Source organism: Kogia breviceps, chromosome 5, assembly GCF_026419965.1.
Source record: "Kogia breviceps isolate mKogBre1 chromosome 5, mKogBre1 haplotype 1, whole genome shotgun sequence".
Taxonomy (NCBI): Eukaryota; Metazoa; Chordata; class Mammalia; order Artiodactyla; family Physeteridae; genus Kogia; species Kogia breviceps.
This window is the reverse complement of record NC_081314.1, coordinates 15,817,119-15,837,603: the sequence shown is the minus strand read 5'-3', so window position 1 is coordinate 15,837,603 and position 20,485 is coordinate 15,817,119. Positions and strand designations below refer to the sequence as shown.

The following is a 20,485-nucleotide window of genomic DNA, read 5'->3' as shown; positions in this document are numbered from 1 at the left end:
TGTATCATTTTACATTCCCACCAACAGTGCAAGAGTGTTCCCTTTTCTCCACACCATCTCCAGCATTTATTGTTTCTAGAGTTTTGGACGATGGCCAATCTGACTGGTGTGAGATATCTCATTGTAGTTTTGATTTGCATTTCTCTAATGAGTAATGATGTTGAGCATTCTTTCATGTGTTTGTTGGCAATCTGTATATCTTCTTTGGAGAAATGTCTATTTAGTTCTTCTGCCCATTTTTGGATTGGGTTGTTTGTTTTTTTGATATTGAGCTGCCTGAGTTGATTATAAATTTTGGATATTAATCCTTTGTCAGTTGCTTCATTTGCAAATATTTTCTCCCATTCTGAGGGTTGTCTTTTGGTCTTGTTTATGGTATCCTTTGCTGTGCAAAAGCTTTTAAGTTTCATTAGATCTCATTTGTTTATGTTTGTTTTTATTTCCATTTCTCTAGGAGATGGGTCAAAAAGGATCTTGCTGTGATTTATGTCATAGAGTGTTCTGCCTATGTTTTCCTCTAAGAGTTTGATAGTGTCTGGCCTTACATTTAGGTCTTTAACCCATTTTGAGTTTATTTTTGTGTATGGTGTTAGGGAGTGTTCTAATTTCATACTTCTACAGGTAGCTAAAAATATGGAATGCTTCACGAATTTGCGTGTCATCCTTGCGCAGGGGCCATGCTAATCTTCTCTGTATCGTTCCAATTTTAGTATATGTGCTGCCGAAGCGAGCACGTAAATAATTTTTTAAAGCAGAACTATATCATGCCCTAAAACATGTACTCATGTATATAATTTCTATATAACTATAGAAGGTTGACTTGGAAGCAAACACACCAAATCCATGAGAACGTTGGCTTTTGGGGAGGAGAAGAAAGTAATGGTGCTGTGGGTGAAAGTCAGATACAGCTTTATCTTCTACTGGGATTTTTTAATTGAGCCAATATTTAATGATGGTCATTTCTGGGTGGTGGGAATATGGGTATTTTTCTCTGTACTTTTCCATATTTTTAAAATTTCTCAGAATAAACTAGATATAGATTTTTAGTCTTAACCAATTGGAACATGTGCCTTGGAATGCTCCTTAGGCACTTAAAAAGTGCCTTCCTTTGGCTCTTTGCTCTAATTAAGGGTGTATCTACAAACCCCACTCTCCAGATGACTCAGACCAAAACCTATTTTCTCCTGAAATTGTCAAACTTTTCTGGTTTGAAGTTCTACAAAATCACCGTGGTTCGCTGCTTCTCCACTTTCTGTGTTTTGTGTAGACAGAGCCAGAGCCTCCATGGGCTGAAGGAGAGAGACCCAAGCAGCAGCAGCAGCAGCCTTGCTGGCAACAGGAGGCTGTGGTTACTGGCACTGGTGCTGACATACAATCCTCTGAGGCCAGAGTCCTGGACCCTGGGTTCATTTGAAAAGCACTTGTGCCTCTTCCCTTAACACACAGACAACAGTCACGCTGGACCAACACTGGAGGGCACATGGAAAGTTTTAAACCTGTAGGTATCAGATTATGCAACTTTTCCCTTTTATTTTGATGTCCATTCATGCTGTTTAAGTAGTAAGTTCAGAAAATCAGTCAATCCATTAACAATTTCCTTTTCCAAAGGAGGCCTGACAAAAACATGGACTATTGTGAATGAAAGCAGTTTTAGCAGCTCTCTTAAGATAAATCACTGACGTCCATGGGCAGGTTGGTGAGAGGCAGCTTAAGAGGTTAGAGCAACATTTAGGTACTTCTTGGGAAACAAGAAGACACTCTGAGAGTGGAAATAAAGTCAAAAGCAGGATCAGCCAGATGAGCATGTTTCACACTCAGTTCAATATCTTTCACAGTATTTTGTTCAGACTTTATTTTTTTCCATGACAATCCTGTTTGATAACAAGCGACTATTCCTATCTCCAGTGTCCTGGACCCAGAGAATGAGTAGGTAGGAAATACAGCCCAAACTGGTATGTTCCTTAATTCCAGGTATCCCAGAACCTATACCCAAGGAGTAAACAGTGGCACAGGAGAAGCCAGCGGAGAAATCAGACTGCCTCACCTATTCTGGGGACAGACTTGGGTACACTTCACGAGTGGGCTGACCTCCACTACATTCTGGGGCCCCTGGGCAGAGGGGCTCCCCAGGCCTCTAAGACAGGACCTATATTTCTGTTCATGCACAATTAATACTTTTCTAATAACAGGCCTTGTTAATATGAACTTTTCAAATCCCACAGGCCTGGCTCCACAACTTCTGAAGGGCTTTGGGTCTCTCTGCAAAACGGGTGTAAGTATAATCACTGGACTGTTGTGAGAACTACAGGCAATGATATACAAGGCACAAAGCAAGCATTCGATAAATTACACATCATTGGTCTTGTAAAAGATATTCTGATTCCCAAAGTTTTACAAGAAAATATGACTCTTCATTAAACAATATTTTTGAGCTGCTGCCCAACCAGGGTTTCCTGGTCCTAGCCCAACAACTCACAGCTGTTTCTCAGAAGAACTAAGGATTGGGAGAAAGGAATTAGGGAGGTATCTTCAGCTAGCCTTGTCTCATCTCTGGAAATCACCACTCTGAGACCTTTTACCTTTGCCCCCTAATTCATTCTTTTAACAATCATTTATTGAAAACTCTCTTTTCAGGACACTAGTGCAGAAAAAAATACAAATATGAAAAGTCTTTGTCGTCAGGGAGCTTTCAATACAGGGTGGCAAACAAGAAATCAGTGCTCTCTGGGATTCAGTCTACTACTTTGCAGACAGGTTGACCTAATCAATAGATTGTTCTTGATTGTTTCTCAAGTCCCCTTCTCTCACATACTTGCTCAGCATCCTCACTACCAATCCCAGAGGTGAAACAATCCTTTTTAACGTTAATATCAAGCTGCAGGAAGAAATTACACAATGGGGCCTAGATGTCCCTGTACCTCCAAATCTTCAGAGCCCCAGGATCCCCGAAGAATCCCTTCAACATGTCTCTATTTTGTTGCTGGGGCCCACTCTCCACAGGGACCACTCACTGCTCTTCTCAGATGGTCCACTCACCCACCGTCCTCCCTCCCTGCAGTGATACTGTCTCTTCCTTAAAGTGAAAAAAATCGAGGCCACCTAAAACGTTACTCAGGCCTGCTCTTCATTCATTCATTTAACAAACATTTATCAGAGCCTAATACAAGCCTGCGCTGTGCAGACGTGGGAGATGCTAGAGTGAGAACCAAGCAGCCACCGTCCCCGCCTTCTCGGACCTCGGTGTACAATTACACTGCACATTCAGCAAAGATTACAAAGAATACTTGCACACCCTGAATGGAGCTGAGAAGGAGAATTCCAGGTGTTGCAAGCCTTAGGGGCCAGCGTAGTTTTCCTTAAGAAATGATATTTGAAGAACAATCTCAACAGCAAAATGGAGGTTAACTAAGGGAAGAGGCAGGGAGGAGCGTCCAGAGGGAAGAGCACCTCCAGAGGCCCTGGGTGAGAAGGACCTTGCAACATTTGAGGATCTAAATGAAGTCAGAGGAGGCAGGCGCAACATCAAACACAGGGCCTCGCGCCAACCCTAAGGAGTTTTGATCTTTAAAGAAATAGCCAGCAGCCTTACAGGGTTTCAAGGAGCGAATGCCACGATTGGATTTACCTGCCCCGCGGCTACAGAGCAGGTAGGGTTGCCCACCTGGTTCTCCCCAGCGTCCGACCAGCGCCGGCTATCCGCTGGTTCTTACCGAGGCGTCTAGGGAGGGGGTGAGAACGCAAAGCCGGCGGCGGGAGCAGCGGGCGGGGTTGGGTCGCCGCGCGGGGAGGCGGACGGCGGCCTGCGCGGGGCACCCCCGGGGACCTGAAGCGCGACAGAGAGTCGGCGCGCTCGGGACTCACGCCTGCCGAGCTCTCGCTTCCGCGGAGGCTGCGTCTTGTTCTCGGCGACGGGACGAGACCACGCGGCCTAAGTGGCCGAGTCGGAGGAACCTACCGGTCGCTGGGCCCAGAGCCCCGCCACAGCCCACAGCGCCCAGGTGAGCCCCGCGCTCCAGGTGGGGCGGCTCGGCCGCCCCGGAAGCCCCTGCCCGCAGCCCCAGGCGACCCCGCCGCGGCGCTGGCGGCCGCCATCTCCGGGCGGCGGCGGAGACGGTGACGGGCGCGCCGAGCGGTGGGCGGTGTCTCCGCGGCCTGGCGACCCTGCGGTGAGGCACCAGCCCGCACGGGGGGGCGGGGAGGAGGCTCCTGGTGTCTCCCGGTGGCCGGGCCGCGGGCGGGGCAGGTACCGGGGCGGGCGGCGGGGCTCCCCTACCCGGCCAGGCCCAGCGACCCGCGGCTCCGGCCTCTCCCCGAGTATAAATTCATACTTGTCGCCGTCGGAAAAGTGGAGCAGAAAAACACAAGCAAGGAAGCGCAGGAGCCGAAGCCCCTGCTCCCGGGAGACACTCGGGTTAACATTAAGGTGTATTTCCTTCCAGTCCCCTTTTCCCTGCAAGCATGAGCGGGCTGTATTTTTGCAGAACCTGGATCATAAAGTGCCGCAGCTCGGCTTCTTTGTCTTACTAATACATCCCACGCGTCTGCGCACGGCTTTCTATGTTTTTCACCATCCTTTTCATTGGCCGCGCTAAGCTGTGTTGGGGCCAGGTTGACCGCGCCTGGCCGGGGCTTGACGCTCGCTGAGTGACAGGACTGTGATTTACTTAATGGATTATCTCTCTGATGGTGAACATACAGGTGGTTTTCGGTTCTTAGCTATTACAAAAAGCAGTTCGTTGAGCACTGTTCCGTCTGGTTTTTTGAGCACGATTATTTGTTTAGAGAGAATCCCTCGTAAGGCTTGTGGTATACGTTGCAAAAATGCACCTCGGAAAAGTTATTTCCGTTTTTGTGCCTCGCATTTGGGAACACCTGGCTTAGGGAGGTTTCTGACAGACTTTGTTGGAGATCCCAGTGCTTCACAAGGGATCGGGCGGACGGTGTGGTGTCAGCACCTCTTTAAGTCTGACCTGCCTTGTAGCTGGTCTTACCTAGAGCTTTGCTGAAAAGGAACTGTGAGTACCTTAGTAATTTTTAAAACTGACTTAGGTTTAGCTTGGATAAACCATTACAGTCTCCAATACGACTAAACCTAAGTTAAAGCAAAATTCCACCAGGGGTTAGATGAACAGTGGAAACTGTTTTATATTTAAGTCATGCTGGGTTGCTAGGGAAGGGATTTTAAAGGATTATGCTGATGGGTATGTCACCAGATACTCAGAAACTGCTTCCTTTGAAGACATGTAAAGTTTCAAGTGAGTGAGTGACATTGTCCTTATCAGTGAAAATAAATGGAATTTGTTTTTCCATCCTTTTTATTTACATTCTTAAAACGTTGTGCTGAAATACAGGGGATTTTTCTTTGTAATGATCATTTTCCAGTTTGGTCACATGGTCGTGATAATTAAATGTATGTATGGTGGATGAATTTAGAATATGACATGTGTTTATTAAGTCCAATTTGTAGCTTAGAGATCTGTGTGAGACAGATATTTCTCATTATTCATATAAGTAAGGTAGAAATCGGGGACATGGACAGCTGTGATCATCTCTTGGTTATAGGTATAATCATATTCCAAGAAACACTCCTGGCAGGGCACCTGGGTTTTTTTTTTTTAAACCGTTTTGTTGAGATATAATTCATATAGCATACAGTTCACCCATTTAAAGGGTGTAATTCAACGGGTTTTTTTGTATATTACAGTATTAATTTTTTAAGTTGTGATAAAATATATATGACATAAAATTTGCCGTTTTAAAATGTACAGTTCAGTGGCATAAAGTACATTCGTGATGTTGAGCAACCATCACCACTATTTCCAAAACTTCTTCAACACCTTAAACTGATACTTCTGTAAATAAATGTTGAATGTATACATGAATATTGATAGTTGAGGGAAAATTTTTTTTCTGTGATCTTGATTTCTAACCTTTCTGATTTGCTGTGTTGTCTTTTATACTTTATATGAAATATAATTATAATTAATATGGTACCATGCCTTATCTTAGTGTGATAATATTTGAAGTTCCTTATAATGGAAAATTGCGCAGTTCTTTCAAGTTTGCTGAATTACTGAACTTTCTAGAGTCTCTAAAATTTGTAGAGCAAATTTTGAATGATCCCGAAGTCTACTCTGATTTTCAAAGGATGCTTATTTAAGTTTATATTATGCTGTTGGCTTGCTCTATTGCTATGTATTCTCTTTGCTTTGATAGTTGCAGGATACCCTCCACTTTCATAGGAGATATCCTAAGAAATTTTTTTAAAGATTTTTTTTGATGTGGACCATTTTTGAAGTCTTTATTGAATTTGTTACAGTATTGCTTCTGTTTCATGTTTTGTTTTTTCGGCCATGAGGCATGCGGGATCTAAGCTCCCCGACCGAGGATGGATCCCGCACCCTCTGCATTGGAAGGCAAAGCCTTAACCACTGAACCACCAGGGAAGTCCCCGTAAGAAATATTTTTAAGACTAGAAAAATCCACAAATATATAAGGTGTTTTTAAAAAAAGAGGGATTTATTTTAGGTACAATGTGTTTTGAATCTTTAGCTTTCATTCCAAAATGCTTAGCTTTTCTTTGCCTGTTGGATCGCTTTTATGGGTGCTAAGATCTTCTTTAATATCTTTAAAATGTTTTTATTTATTTATTTATTTATTTATTTTTGGCTGTGTTGGGTCTTCGTTGCTGCGCGCGGGCCTTCTCTAGTTGCGGGGAGCGGGGGCTACTCTTCGTTACGGTGCGCAGGCTTCTCATTGCGGTGGCTTCTCTTGTTGCGGAGCACGGGCTCTAGGCGCACGGGCTTCAGTAGTTGCAGCCCTTGGGCTCAGTAGTTGTGGCTCACCGGCTCTAGAGCGCAGGCTCAGTAGTTGTGGCGCACGGGCTTAGTTGCTCCGCGGCATGTGGGATCTTCCCAGACCAGGACTGAAACCCGTGTCCCCTGCGTTGGCAGGCAGATTCTTAACCACTGCGCCACCAGGGAAGCCCTTAATTTTTTTTTTTTTTTTTTTTGGTGGTACACGGGCCTCTCACTGTTGTGGCCTCTCCCGTTGCGGAGCACAGGCTCCGGACGCACAGGCTCAGCAGCCATGGCTCACGGGCCCAGCCGCTCCGCGGCATGTGGGATCTTCCCGGACCGGGGCACGAACCCATGTCCCCTGCATCGGCAGGCGGATTCTCAACCACTGCGCCACCAGGGAAGCCCCCTTAATATCTTTTTAAAAACAATTTGTGGCGTCTGGCTGTTTTCAGACCAAAAAGATTGTCAATCTCCCGTTTTTTACAAGGAGTGAGTACCCTTGGACATCTGTACAGAAAAGACTAGACTAGAGTAGATCTTGGGAGCAAAAAAATAGTTGAAATTATTTTTCAGTAGGTTTGGCAGGGGTACAACTGTTAATCCCAAATCTTCAAATGTAGGGGGTTTCCTATGCATGTGAGTATTATGTGTGCTTCTGATTTTAGCATTACAGCCCAGATACTGTTTAGTTAATTACACAGGAGTTCTGGACTTTAGTTTTGGCTTGGGCTCTTGTAGTGACCTGAGCAAACTACGTAACTTTTATGGATTCATTATTGGCACTAGTAAATTAAGTGGGCTTGAGTTAAGTGAACAAATTAAGTTTGCTCTCAGAAAGCAAACTGGCATATCCCTGGATGCTTCTTGCAAGCTTAACACATATACCAAACATTTCACCCATTTAAAGGGTATAATTCAATGGGTTTCTTGTATATTACAGTATTAATTTTTTAAGTTGTGATAAAATATATATGACATAAAGTTTGCCGTTTTAAAATGTACAGTTCAGGGGGCTTCCCTGGCTTCCCTAGTTCAGTGGCATAAACTAGAGTTTATTCTCTGGTTTTAGGAAATTATAAATCCATAACAGGTAAAAATATGATTGGCTAATTTGCATGATTTAACTTCTTTCCCTGAAAATTAGATATTGCAATTCTATTGTATGTAAACGCTGTTTCATCAGAAACTGCATGCAATTTAAGAAATGGATTGCAGAGTTAGAAACGCTTTGCAGATGTCATCTTTGTTGCTCTCAGTCTTTCTTTGCTGCAATTCTCCTTTTCTCTTTCCTGGCTGCTAATTGGATTAAAGACTGTTTTGCCAACCATGGCATCTGGAGATGACAGTCCTATCTTTGAAGATGACGAAAGGTAAATGTCTTGCATTGCAACAAAACTAGCTTATGAAACTTTCAAGATGGTTTTCATCATTCAGGAGAGTTATTTATCCAGGCTACTTGTTAAAGGACACACTTTGTAATATGGCAGAACACATAGTTTTGCTTTTCTGTGATTTCGAGCAAGGAAGGTAAACACCTGGCATGGAGGTGGCCAGCACTAATCTGGCATCCTTTCCCATAGGACCTGGATGTAAGGTCTCCAAATCTGTCTCAGCACAAAATTCTTGGCAGTCACTTCAAAATGATATCAAATCCATTTACCGTCTCTGATTTAGAGCCTACAAAGGAGAGTAGAGTGAATGAAGAGTAGGATGTAGTTAAGAGAACAGACTCTGAAGCCAGAGTCCTAAGCTTACATCCCATATGCCACTTACTGTCATTGTGACCTTAAACAAGCCCTTAGCCTCTCTGAGCCTCAGTTTCCTCATCTATAAATAGAGATAATGATAGTACCCACCTCATGGTGAGGATTCTTTGAGTTAATATATATAAAGCTCTTAGCACAGTGATTGACACACAGTAAGTACTAAATAACTGTTAGCTATGATCATTATTGCTGTAATGTTACTTCTCTCAAAGCTAAAGATCTATATCAGTATCAAAATAGAACTTACATGTTACATATGCATTATACATAACAGGTTATTCACATAGAACACACATATAATATATATTTTATATTAAAATATTAATATAAACTGTGTGTTTAAATTGTGCCAGAAACTTGACAAAACAGAATCCTTTATATTTTTAATAAGATTTCCTGTAATAATGACAAGATTACTATCTTGCATAACATTTTTATATCTATTATAGAACATTTCTTCCTGACTTCTTTTTTCCTCAGTCTTAGTATTATAAATTAGAACCTTTTTAAAAAAATTAATCCCTAGTTATTGGTTTAAGTATAAAATGTTTTGAGAATTCTTGCTTTAGAGTGATTGGATCTGAAAAAGTAAAACCAAAATTAAATACTGTGCTTTTTAAGTGATGGGAGGGAGAAGTAGAAACTTTTTACTGACCTTTCCAAGCATTATTCTGTGGCCTAGCTTAGAATACTGTCGTGGATAAACTACTGATTCTTAATCCTATTATATTAAGGTGACTTTGGAATTATCTGACCATATACCCATATATAGTAATTTCATCTTAAAAGAAGAATGCATAAGAGGGAGAAGATAGTTACATGTACTGTAAGTAGGCTTTCTTAGTTAATATCACTTTAATATTTTATAATTTCAGGGCTTTTTAAAATCTGATATTTTCACCTTGGAAGGATTAATTGGTTATTCTGTTACTGTTTTGGCCTATTGTAATTGCTTAATTTTACTCCCTTAGCCCTCCTTACAGCCTGGAAAAAATGACAGATCTCGTAGCTGTTTGGGATGTTGCTTTAAGTGATGGAGTCCATAAGATTGAATTCGAACATGGGACCACATCAGGCAAACGAGTGGTATATGTAGATGGGAAGGTAGGAAAAAATGTTACTTCATAAAATATGGTGTACAGGGAAGCTTGATTTTGCTAATGTAGATTCTTCATATGTGAATGCAAGGCTTTTCTCTTACAGTGGTTATCTTTATATATTGGCCTGTATCATTTTGCCATACAAAGCAAACTAATAATAGTTGTGCAATTCATAGACTATAACATCTAATATTTAAACTTAAAATGACTTTATTTTCTAAAACCTTTGTATCATGAAAATATTAAATTTTCTTCCATTTATGTGTTTTCAACTTTTATATTTTATTACTTAGGAAGAGATAAGAAAAGAATGGATGTTCAAATTAGTGGGCAAAGAAACCTTCTGTGTTGGAGCTGCAAAGATGAAAGCAACCATAAATATAGATGCTGTCAGTGGTTTTGCTTATGAATATACTCTGGAAATTAATGGGAAAAGTCTCAAGAAGTATATGGAGAACAGATCAAAAACCACCAATACTTGGGTATTACATTTGGATGGTGAGGACTTTAGAGTTGTGTTGGGTAAGTGAGTGCCGTTTCTGCAGAATTTATTGGCTTTTTATGGTGGCCATTTAATTAGTTCCTCTAATTGTCCAGACCGTTTATGGGAGCTTTGAATAGGAGAGAATGTTCAGTGCAGTTGTATTTCTCATGTGTCCTGTGGAAATGAAGTGTTCATTGTATCGACTGATTTATATGAAAAATAAGAGAGCCAGATTTTATAGTGATGAATTCGAGGATTATAAACTTGGGTTTAAAAAGAGAAATATTGATGTAGACATTTGTTATTATTTGATATTTCTCTTTAAAAGCATGTCTAAAGGCAGTTGGAAATTAAAGATTCATCAGTAAAAAAGGGAATTTTTCTCTAGGTAGCAATAGGTTTAGGACTGCAGCAGATCAAAATCATCAGTCCAGATAAAGTAGATTAAAAAATAAAAAGAGGGCTTCCCTGTTGGCGCAGTGGTTGAGAGTCTGCCTGCCGATGAAGGGGACACGGGTTCGTGCCCCGGTCCGGCTGAGCCTGTGCGTCTGGAGCCTGTGCTCTGCAAAGGGAGAGGCCACAACAGTGAGAGGCCCGCATACCACAAAAAAAAATTTAAAAAAAATAAAAAGTAAGCCATTGCTCTTTAAGCTAAGTTGTGCTATTACAGATTGCCATCTGTGTTCTCAGTTTCTATTGGGCCTACAAAACTTGCAAGACAAATATTTACTACCTTTTCACTCTTCTGGTTACTCTTAGTATTTCCTGCTTCTCATATCACTAAGTTAAGACTATGTAGATCATCTCATTAATTCCTTGATTCATTTATTTAGGTAATATTGAGAACCTCTTAAATGGCAGTTTGTGTACCAGGCCTTGAGGATACATAAATGAAGAGACTTTGTCTGTGTCTTTTAAGAGTATATAGTCTAGCGCTTCCCTGGTGGCGCAGTGGTTAAGAATCCGCCTGCCAAGGCAGGGGACACGGGTTCCAGCCCTGGTCTGGGAAGATCCCACATGCCACAGAGCAACTAAGCCCGTGCGCCACAACTACTGAGCCTGTGCTCTAGAGCCCGTGAGCCACAACTACTGAGCCCACGTGCCACAACTACTGAAGCCATTGCGCCTAGAGCCCATGCTCCTCAACAAAAGAAGCCACCGCAATGAGAAGCCTGCTCACCGCAACAAAGAGTAGCCCCTGCTCGCTGCAGCTAGAGAGAGCCCACATGCAGCAATGAAGACCCAACACAGCCAAAAATAAATTTATTTTTAAAAAAAGAGTATATAGTCTAGCTGAATGCTAGAAAATACCTTAAAAAATTTTTTTAAGAATGAAAAATGTTTATCAGGTAATAAATGCACATAGTTGGAAAAAAAGGAAACCAAAAAACTCCTGTATGGTTTACTTATTAAAGAAATTGGGTCAATTTTTCTTGAAGAGGATAGGAAACCACCAAATTGTCTTCCCAAGTGGCTGTACCATTTTGTGTTCCTCCCAGCAATGAGTGAGAGTTCCTGTTACAACACATCTTTGCCAGCAGTGTTGCCAGTGTTTTGGATTTTGGTCATTCTAATAAGTGTGTAATGATATCTCACTGTTAATTTGCAAGTCCCTAATAATATGTGGTGTTGAGCATCTTTTCATATGCTTATTTGCCATCTGTGTATCTTCTTTGGTGAGCTGTTTCTATAGAGCTTTTGCCCATTTTTCAATTGGGTGGTTTGTTTTCTTTCTTACTGTTGAATTTTAAGAGTTCTTAGTATATTTTTAAAATATACTAAGTTAAAAAAAATTGGAACCATAATCTTTAGTGCATTATGAGATTTGTTTTATGTATCATGAGAAAAAAGCAGATTAATTTTTTCAACCATTTCGGCTTCAGGTATATTTAAAAGACTATGTCTAGGTTGCCATTTAAATACTTCCTGTCAATCAATAATTCTAAAAATGTAACAAAGATATTTAGATACACGTTCTTTATCAGATACGTTTTGCAGTTATTTTCTTCCAGCCTGTGACTTGTACTGTCATCTTTATTTCTCTTTGACTTAAAAAATTTTCCCCCTCTTCATTTTCTGTTTCTATTAAGGAATTATTTATTATGTTTGTTTTGTGTTCCTTTTAGTTTAGTCCTCATTTCTGGAATTATTTTTATTTCTAATTTTTACTGTGTTCTATACTTCATTTCTCAGAGTTTTTCTAACCATTGTTTAGTCATTCTTTCATGTCTTGTATGATTTTCTTAATTTCTTTCAGCTCATTTTGAAATAGTATTTTACAGCCTTACCTTTCATGTAAGCATGTCTTTCTGATGCTTCTATTGTCTATAATGATGGTAGTCTGTTCTTTTTTTCTTACAATTTTGTATGGATCTAGAGCTCAATACCTTTCTTTGATAATTCTTATATGATCTTAGTTTTTCTGAATTTATAGAAGGGAGTGTGGGTTTGTGTAGCTTTTTAAACTTCAGGTTCTTGAGTTCCCTTTTCTGTCGTTTTTGGATGATGTTAAAAATCACTGGGGCACACTTTCTGAGATGGCTGCTGTTTCCTTACCCCGTTCTTTCTAGGTTTTCTCTTTCTTTTACTCTCGTTTCCCTGGGTGCTCAGTTTGGATCGTCTTCCCACAAGTTTCTTCTCAGTGTGGGGTTTGTACTGGAAGGGAGCTTCGGCGGGTTGGTTTGAGGGTTCCTGGGGCCCAGACTGCTGTAGCCCTTTCAGACCCCTCCCGCCGCTCCCACACCCCAGCCACAGTCAGGATGTAAAACCCCTTCTAGTTCAGCTGCTCTTCACACATCCCCCCTCCGAACGCTCCAGTTAGAACTGGGACTGCCATCTGAGGATTCTTACACCAGGGGCTCTGCTGCTTCCCTCTGCTTCCTTCTGCATGGTTGCCGATACTACAGCTACGGTCTTGTAGTTGCCGTGGTTCCCCCACCTATTGGTATTGTAGAGTTTGTGGTGTAGATACTGTCCATGGGGTCTTTGGTTCCGTTCTGTTGCCCTGTCTGTTTTAGCAGGGGCAATTTGGAGACAGTAAAAAACTCATGCCTCTCCTGCCGCTACCACCATCTTCATCAGCAGCTTTCAAATTTACTTCATCCCCTGTTGAGTAAGATGGGGCTGTGAACTATATGGTTCCCCCGCCGCTCCTCTCCCACCTTTACCACCTTCAACTTCTGTCTTCTCTACCTCTTCTTTGACATCATCAGAGAAGTTAATATTTGTATTCTGTTCTGTAGCCATAACTGTGTTCTCCTGTGTTTTTTCTATAGGTTGATTCTAAAATTAAAAACCAATAAATAACATTTATATTATTGTGATTTTTGTAAATATCTTTGGAGTGGGCCGTGGTTACATTCTTTCTCTGTATTATTGTCACACCCACTGTGCCACTCAAAGGAAGTTGTTTTTAGTGTCAAGGTCAAGTGGTTTTTCTGTTCTATAATCTACCAGTTTCTCAAAATTATACCTCATTTTTTGTTTTCTTCACAATTGGACCTTGATTTTTTTTTTTAAGTCATTTGGGCTCTTCTGGTGGCTCTTCTCTTTTCTTGTTGAAAATGGAAGTATATCTTCTTTGCCCATGTTCCAAATGTCTGTTTGCATTTTTTACTTGTATTATCTATTGCTTCGAAATCTTCTCATTCTTTTTTTTTTTTTTTTTTTTTTTTGCGGTACGCGGGCCTCTCACTGTTGTGGCCTCTCCCGTTGCGGAGCACAGGCTCAGCGGCCATGGCTCACGGGCCCAGCCGCTCCGCGGCATGTGGGATCTTCCCTGACTGGGGCACAAACCCGCGGCCCCTGCATCGGCAGGCGGACTCTCAACCACTGCGCCACCAGGGAAGCCCCTTGAATTGAATTTTTAAATTTAATTTTATTTATTTTTTGTACATCAGGTTCTTATTCATTGTCTATTTTGTACAAATTAGTGTATATATATCAATCCCAATCTCCCAATTCATCCCGCCACCACCCCTCCTTTCTCCCCTTGGTGTCCATACGTTTGTTCTCTACATCTGTGTCTCTATTTCTGCCTTGTAAACCAGTTCACCTGTACCATTTTTCTAGATTCCACATATATGCGTTAATATACGATACTTGTTTTTCTCTTTCTGACTTACTTCACTCTGTATGACAGTCTCTAATTTCATCCACGTCACTACCAATGACCCAATTTCATTCCTTTTTATGGCTGAGTAATATTCCATTGTATATATGTACCAGATCTTCTTTATCCATTCATCTGTTGATGGGCATTTAGGTTGCTTCCATGACCTGGCTATTGTAAATAGTGCTGCAGTGAACATTGGGGCCCAGTCAGGTTTTGACCCCTGGGCTCCATGTGCACACACAGGTCCTGCTTCTCTCTAGTCTTCATTATAACACCCAAAGCTCGTCTTCTGGCTGCTTAATGAGTGCAGTCCTCCCACCTGCCACTCCCTGGGACACTGACATTCACAAGTGGCTCTAGGGATCCTCCCCCAAAATTCACATGCGTCTGTGACACACGCACACATGTACACACCTCCGTGGAGTGAGCTGTGGCCACTTAGCTAATACCCAAGTGTATCGTGGCAGCATTTTGCTCTATTGTGTCAGCACTGTACTCTGAACAGTCCATCAAGTACTATACCTATATATTTTTTCTTATGATCCAGTAATTTTCCCAAAAGTGAAACCATAACAAAATGAATAGAGATTATTGTGCTATCCAGTATGAACTTTAAGGCTAAATTGCTATCTGTCCTGTACGAACAGCAAGGTAGCCGTTTTTGGTGGTCTCTTTGTGCCATCATCCAGTGGGGTTAGTGAGAGGCAGGAGGAATCATCTAGTCACTGATGTTAAAGGACGTTCTGGGAGGGATAAATTAGGAGTCTGGGATTAGCAAATACACACTACTATATATGAAATAGATAAATGACGAGGTCCTACTTCATAGCACAAGGAACTCTACTTGATATTCTGTAATAACCTATAAGGGAAAAGAATCTGAAAAAGAGTATGTGTGTGTGTGTGTGTGTGTGTGTGTAACTGAATCACTGCTGTACACCTGAAACTAACACAACATTGTAAATCAACTATACTCCAATAAAAAAAAAGAAAGAAAAGCAATACTTGCTATAATCCAAAAAATAAAAATAAAGGGGTAAGGTCAAATATTACATTACTTGAAGTACGTAGGTTTTTAAAAAGCCAAAAGCACTCTTTAATTTGCTGAAATATATTGGTATCCTACATGGAAACACATTGTAATCCTGGGAGTGTATAAACCCTTCTTTGATTCACAACCAGACCTTAAAATTTTATTAAAACATCTCAGATGATATGAAAAAAGACATTCTGTGTGGAAAGGTCCCTCTTCGCATTCATTTGTCTGCATCCTCCTTTAAAGAGTTTCTTTAACAAGTCTTCATTAATTTGTACTGGGATCATGATTTTCTCTTAAAAGATTGCTTTCATTTTTATTTCGTCTGCGAACAAAAGATAAAGTTTCTTCAAATTTGGAAGAATTTCAAAGCCATGAATGGAATTAATGGAGTTTTCAAACTCCAGTGTAACAAACTCTTCTTAAAATAAAGTGTTGGTCTTCCCTGGTGGCGCAGTGGTTGAGGATCCGCCTGCCGATGCAGGGGACACGGGTTCGTGCCCCGTTCCGGGAGGATCCCACATGCCGCAGAGCGGCTGGGCCCGTGAGCCGTGGCCGCTGAGCCTGCGCGTCCGGAGCCTGTGCTCCGCAACGGGAGAGGCCACAACAGTGAGAGGCCCGTGTACCGGAAAAAAATAAAAAATAAAAATAATAAAGTGTTAACTTTAAATCACAGATTATAATTTTTTTTTTCATCTGTTACTTTTACAGAAAAAGACACTATGGATGTATGGTGCAATGGTAAAAAAATGGAGACAGCAGTAAGTTGACCTTTTGATTACTCTCACCATGTGCATGAGTGACCGTTGAAACGTTGCTGTGTTTCCTAACTATGGAGATTTTATAAGTAACGAAGGTCCTCCTGGTTAAAAACAAAAAAGAGATGAAGTAATCCTGACTCCAAAATCTGAAGACCTTTCCTGGCCAGTGCCTGGGGCAGTGAGAGTTTGGTAACAACTTATGTCTGGCACCAAGCTCACACTCTACCTTTCCTCTCCTGGACCAGCCTCTACCCTGAAAAGAGTTCCCACATTTACAAAATCCTCCCCGGAGCGGTGCAGCGCGGCGCAACCTGCCGCGCCGTCGGCACCGGGGTCCGGTGCGGAGTCCTTCGTCCTGGGACATGGGCGCGGCTGGAAAGGTGGCCGCCCCCTCGCCCGTCACGCCCGTTTCGTGGGGACCCTGGTGCTAAACCATTCCTAGACGATCTGCTTCTAGGTCCGGGTTTCGTACCTAGCAGAGCAGCTCCCTTGCTGCAAACTTATTGAAAGTTAGTGCTCGGCACAAGGGTTTGTTAAAAAAAAAAAAAAAAAAAAAAAAGTCCTCCCCAAAGGTTGAGTCCTCCTGTGTTTATCCAGGTTAAAGGGGTGCTTTATACCACTGCTTCTCAAACTTGCATGCATAGAATCAGTTGGGATCTTGTTAAAATGCATATTCTAACGTGTCCTCAGGTGTTGCCAGAGCTGCTGGTCCACAGGTCACACTCTGAATAGGAAGGCTTTACACCATACACTCAAAGCAGATAGTACTTTTCTAAAAGCAAAGGTTGTGAAAAAGAAATGATGCACACAGTGTCAGGTGACACAAAGGCAGGTAGGAAAGGGCACTGTCACGAACCCCAGAAGACAAGTGGAATTTGTAGAGTAGCAGTGCTAAGAGGCTACTACCCCACCCATTGAAGCCGAGCACAATGAAATCCCCATCCAAACCCCAGGGTGTTGGGCTTTTGCTGCCTGCACTGTTAGGGCTGTGGTGAGGTGAATGTAGGAGTGTATCGCAAATGGGAAGGAAATAATAGTGGTATGTACAGCAGGGGAGGAAGTGAAGCAGGGGAGGCGGTCCTGGACAGCTGGGAGCGTGGGAGCAGGAGCTGAAATCGTTGGGTGGAAATTCCCATGCGTTCTGGGGTCAGCTGGCAAGCAGGTGGTATACCAGCCCTGGTGTCCCCTTTCATGGCTTCAGACATGAACACCAGGGCTAGAGATCATGAGAAGCTCTTTTCCCCTGGCACAGTTTAGCAAGTTGCAAGTTGTGGTTGCTGCTGTTATCTCCCTTCTCTATTGTAGGTCTGGGAAGGTGAGGAGATGTGCTTGGAGGGAAGGTCTGGGATGAATTTATTCAGCAGACTAGCTGGGTCTCATAGCCAATCTGCTTCTAAGGAAGTGCCCAAGCCAGAAATCAAAAGTTACAAAGATTAATGCTTTTCTCTTTATTAATCCTAGTTTTAATTCTTGAAGGGAAATGTAACCAGGGCTCACTCAAAATTGATCCTCCAGAGTTTGATCCACCCTCTGGGTTAAACCTACCCATCGAGACTTTCATGCAGAGAGGCTTAGAGAGCTCTTCAGTATTTTACGTCTTCTTTTGGACCAGCTTAAGTTTCCATGCCTACTGTGTGCCCGGATGCCACATCTGCTAGTCCTTCCTGTTCTCTCCTCTCTTTCCTACCCTGGAATTCTCTAGGTGGAGAGTCTGCAGTTTGGGATCACATTCCTTCCACCCTCCAGGAATGCTCCAGTGCAAATGTAAAGAGAGATTTAAGAATGTGATTGTAAATAAGTTGGAATTTGAAAATAATGTCCATCCACAATGTCTTTGTTCCTCAGTAATTGACAAGAAACCACAAGTGTTTGGACAATAGCTCTGTCTCACCCAGTTGCCTCCTCATTGTGACTACAACCTAGTTTGCCGGGCAGTTTTGGCAGTTCCATATCCGGGCAGTCTTCCCCAGCACTATACACACCTGCTCTTATTTTCTCCATTTCCTTTTCATCTCAAAGCATCGTGACCAAGACTATGTATCTGTCAAATTACCAAGAAGCTACTTACAAGGATTGTATTATACAGCCCTTCCTCTGCCCTCTAAATTGATTTTTACAGAAGTATGACCTGAAGGATTTTTTCAAAGCTCAATGTGAAAAGGGGTAAAAAGAATACACTAGACTCCAGGACCAGCACCCCCAGTCTTTGTGGTCAGCACACCTCCGTGTTGGCCAGACTCTTCCCAGAGCTAAGAAAAAGCTTCCCTCTCTGGTGCCTCCTGTGCTTTCTTTGGTTAGGTAATGTTAGCTACGGGGCCTTGCTCTGTCTGCTTTGGCTGCCAGGAAGCTCATAGCCAAGTTGTGAGTCTGATGGTGCTTCCTTGCATAATTCACTTTTATCCTCTAAGCTTCCTGTTCTTCCTTCTCTGTACTACTTGGCCCCTATCTTTTTACTCTAGATCAGTGCTGTTCAATAGAAATATAAGCCACAGATATGAGCTTCATATATAACTTTTCTAGTAGCCAGATTTCAAAAGTTTTACAGTGAAGTTCATCTTAATAAAAATTTGATTTAAATCAGTATATCAAAAATATTATCATTTAACATGTAATAAATATAAAAAGTTTCTACTGAGTTATCTTACATTCTTTGTTTCATACTAAGTCTTCCAAATCCAGTGTATATTTTACCCTTAATAGAGTATCTCATTTTAGACCCACCTCATTACATGCTCAGTTGCCACATGTGGCCTGTGGCTACTGTACTGGACAGAGCAAGGCTAGACTCAGTAGTGTTTGGGTTTATGTTATTTTTTATGTTATGTATTTATTGTAAGCCACCTTATACACTGGGGAATCACATTTTCAGAATATGGTTAAGAACACTCCATCCTTTACTGACTGGGGCCTTCAGCAAGTAGTTTAACCACTCTGTGCCTCAGTTTCCTCACATATCAAATGTGGATAGTAATCGTACTCCAATCAGGTTATTGTGAGGATGCAATAAAATAATGCATGTAAACCATTCTTTGTATAGAATAAATCACTAATAAATGTTTGCTATCAGGTTTATTATTTTTACTTTTGAAAATAGTCTACATTGTCTACATAGTATATGTTATAGACACATAGCCATTAGGTACTTTTTTTTTTTTTCTCTGAAACTTAAGATTCTTAAAGATTGTAGGGGGTACAAATAAGAAACCTTCATAACAGAGACGTAAAAGCATCTAAATACAAGCTTCTAACTTTAATCTTGCAAAGTTTAACATTGAACTAATATGTACTTCATTGTACCTCCCTTTTTAGGTGATGTTAATGCTCTAGACAAAGATAAATGTTTCTGGAACACTAATTCCTCCTTCTTTTGTTTGCCCAGGGTGAGTTTGTAGATGACGGGACTGAAACTCACTTCAGTATTGGGAACCATGACTGTTACATAAAGGCTGTCAGTAGTGGGAAGCGGAAAGAAGGGATTATTCATACTCTCATTGTGGATAATAGAGAAATCCCAGAGATTCCTGAATGACTTCATGATAATGAATTTTAATCTTAAGAAGATCAGGACTTTTAACTTACTGTGGTGATTAAATATGTTCAGTATGTACTTTTCAGTACATTTTGTCGCCATGTTTTTATTTTTTAGTTACTTGAAACTGTAATGTTCCAAAGGTCAGAAAAAAAATTATGTATCATAAATATTGCAATTTATTTGGTAATAATGTAAAATATTTTAACGTCAAATGGGAAATAAGATACGGACCAAAAATCACTAGTGTTTTACAAGAGCAACTTTTACTATAATAAATGCTATAAAATAAAATCGGTGCTGCTTGATTTATGTTTCTTAAAATGGATGTCTTTGTATATTTTTAACCTGTGCAGATAGATTGTCTAGTTTAAAGCAGTTGGTATACAATGATATTATTAGTTTAACTGAAATGAGAAACATTTTCTATCTGGAAACAATGTTAAGGAGATGTCAAAGAGTGTCAGGTAAGAATTTAATTAAAAATAGGTTTCTGAAAAAAAAAAAGTTTTCTGAAAATCCATTTGTTTAATCAGCATGATCAGGACAAAAAAAAAAAAGGAAGAAGCAAACTTCTTTACGCCAGACAGCATCAGTTGCATCGTCAGGCAGTGTTTAGAAAGTCAGAGTTGCACACCTGTGTGGAGGTAGCTAGCACCAGTGTTAGCGCTTTGTGACTGAAGCAGACCCACCCAGGCAGATTCACAGAGATGCCGCCTCAGTACGGAAAGTGGTCCAGATTGTGTCAGTACTCGTTTCTGAAGGTCTTTCAGGGCAGGACATGGTTTAATAGTAGAGCCTTTTATCAGGGTATTTCATGTCCATTATCACATGGGGATCCTCCATAAGAGGGAGAATTCTCCATTTTCTAGACTTGCTTTGTCCACTACGGTAG

The 20,485-nt window shown here is 41.3% G+C and overlaps 1 protein-coding gene and 1 non-coding gene across 9 annotated transcripts; one reads left to right on the top strand and one right to left on the bottom strand.

Annotated features, from left to right (window-relative positions):
- Positions 1-627: 627 nt before the first annotated feature.
- On the bottom strand, positions 628-734 carry LOC131757897 (U6 spliceosomal RNA). The gene has a single exon (XR_009336045.1). It is a non-coding gene; the product is annotated as a U6 spliceosomal RNA (small nuclear RNA).
- Positions 735-3,181: 2,447 nt separating this feature from the next.
- Positions 3,182-19,875, top strand: FAIM (Fas apoptotic inhibitory molecule). Of its 8 annotated transcripts, XM_067033698.1 has the most exons (7): positions 3,201-3,647; positions 4,347-4,423; positions 8,112-8,170; positions 9,538-9,670; positions 9,960-10,188; positions 16,012-16,061; positions 19,441-19,875. In XM_067033698.1, exons 3-7 carry the CDS (start codon positions 8,127-8,129, stop codon positions 19,588-19,590), a joined length of 606 nt encoding a protein of 201 aa, XP_066889799.1. In that variant the 5' UTR covers positions 3,201-3,647; positions 4,347-4,423; positions 8,112-8,126; the 3' UTR covers positions 19,591-19,875. The 8 variants fall into 8 exon arrangements, with proteins under 8 accessions (XP_066889797.1, XP_066889799.1, XP_058921191.1 ...); XM_067033696.1 differs by lacking the exon at positions 4,347-4,423 and having other exon boundaries at positions 3,182-3,647; XM_067033695.1 differs by lacking the exons at positions 3,201-3,647; positions 4,347-4,423 and adding an exon at positions 3,798-3,998.
- The last annotated feature ends 610 nt before the right edge of the window (positions 19,876-20,485 follow it).

Bases quoted from the DNA above. Each gene is read 5' to 3' on its own strand.
- FAIM (XM_067033696.1), top strand. From the start codon at position 8,127: ATGGCATCTGGAGATGACAGTCCTATCTTTGAAGATGACGAAAG. The intron at 9,671-9,959 runs GTAGGAAAAAAT...TTTATTACTTAG, and splicing joins TGGTATATGTAGATGGGAAG to GAAGAGATAAGAAAAGAATG. The intron at 10,189-16,011 runs GTAAGTGAGTGC...TTACTTTTACAG, and splicing joins GGACTTTAGAGTTGTGTTGG to AAAAAGACACTATGGATGTA.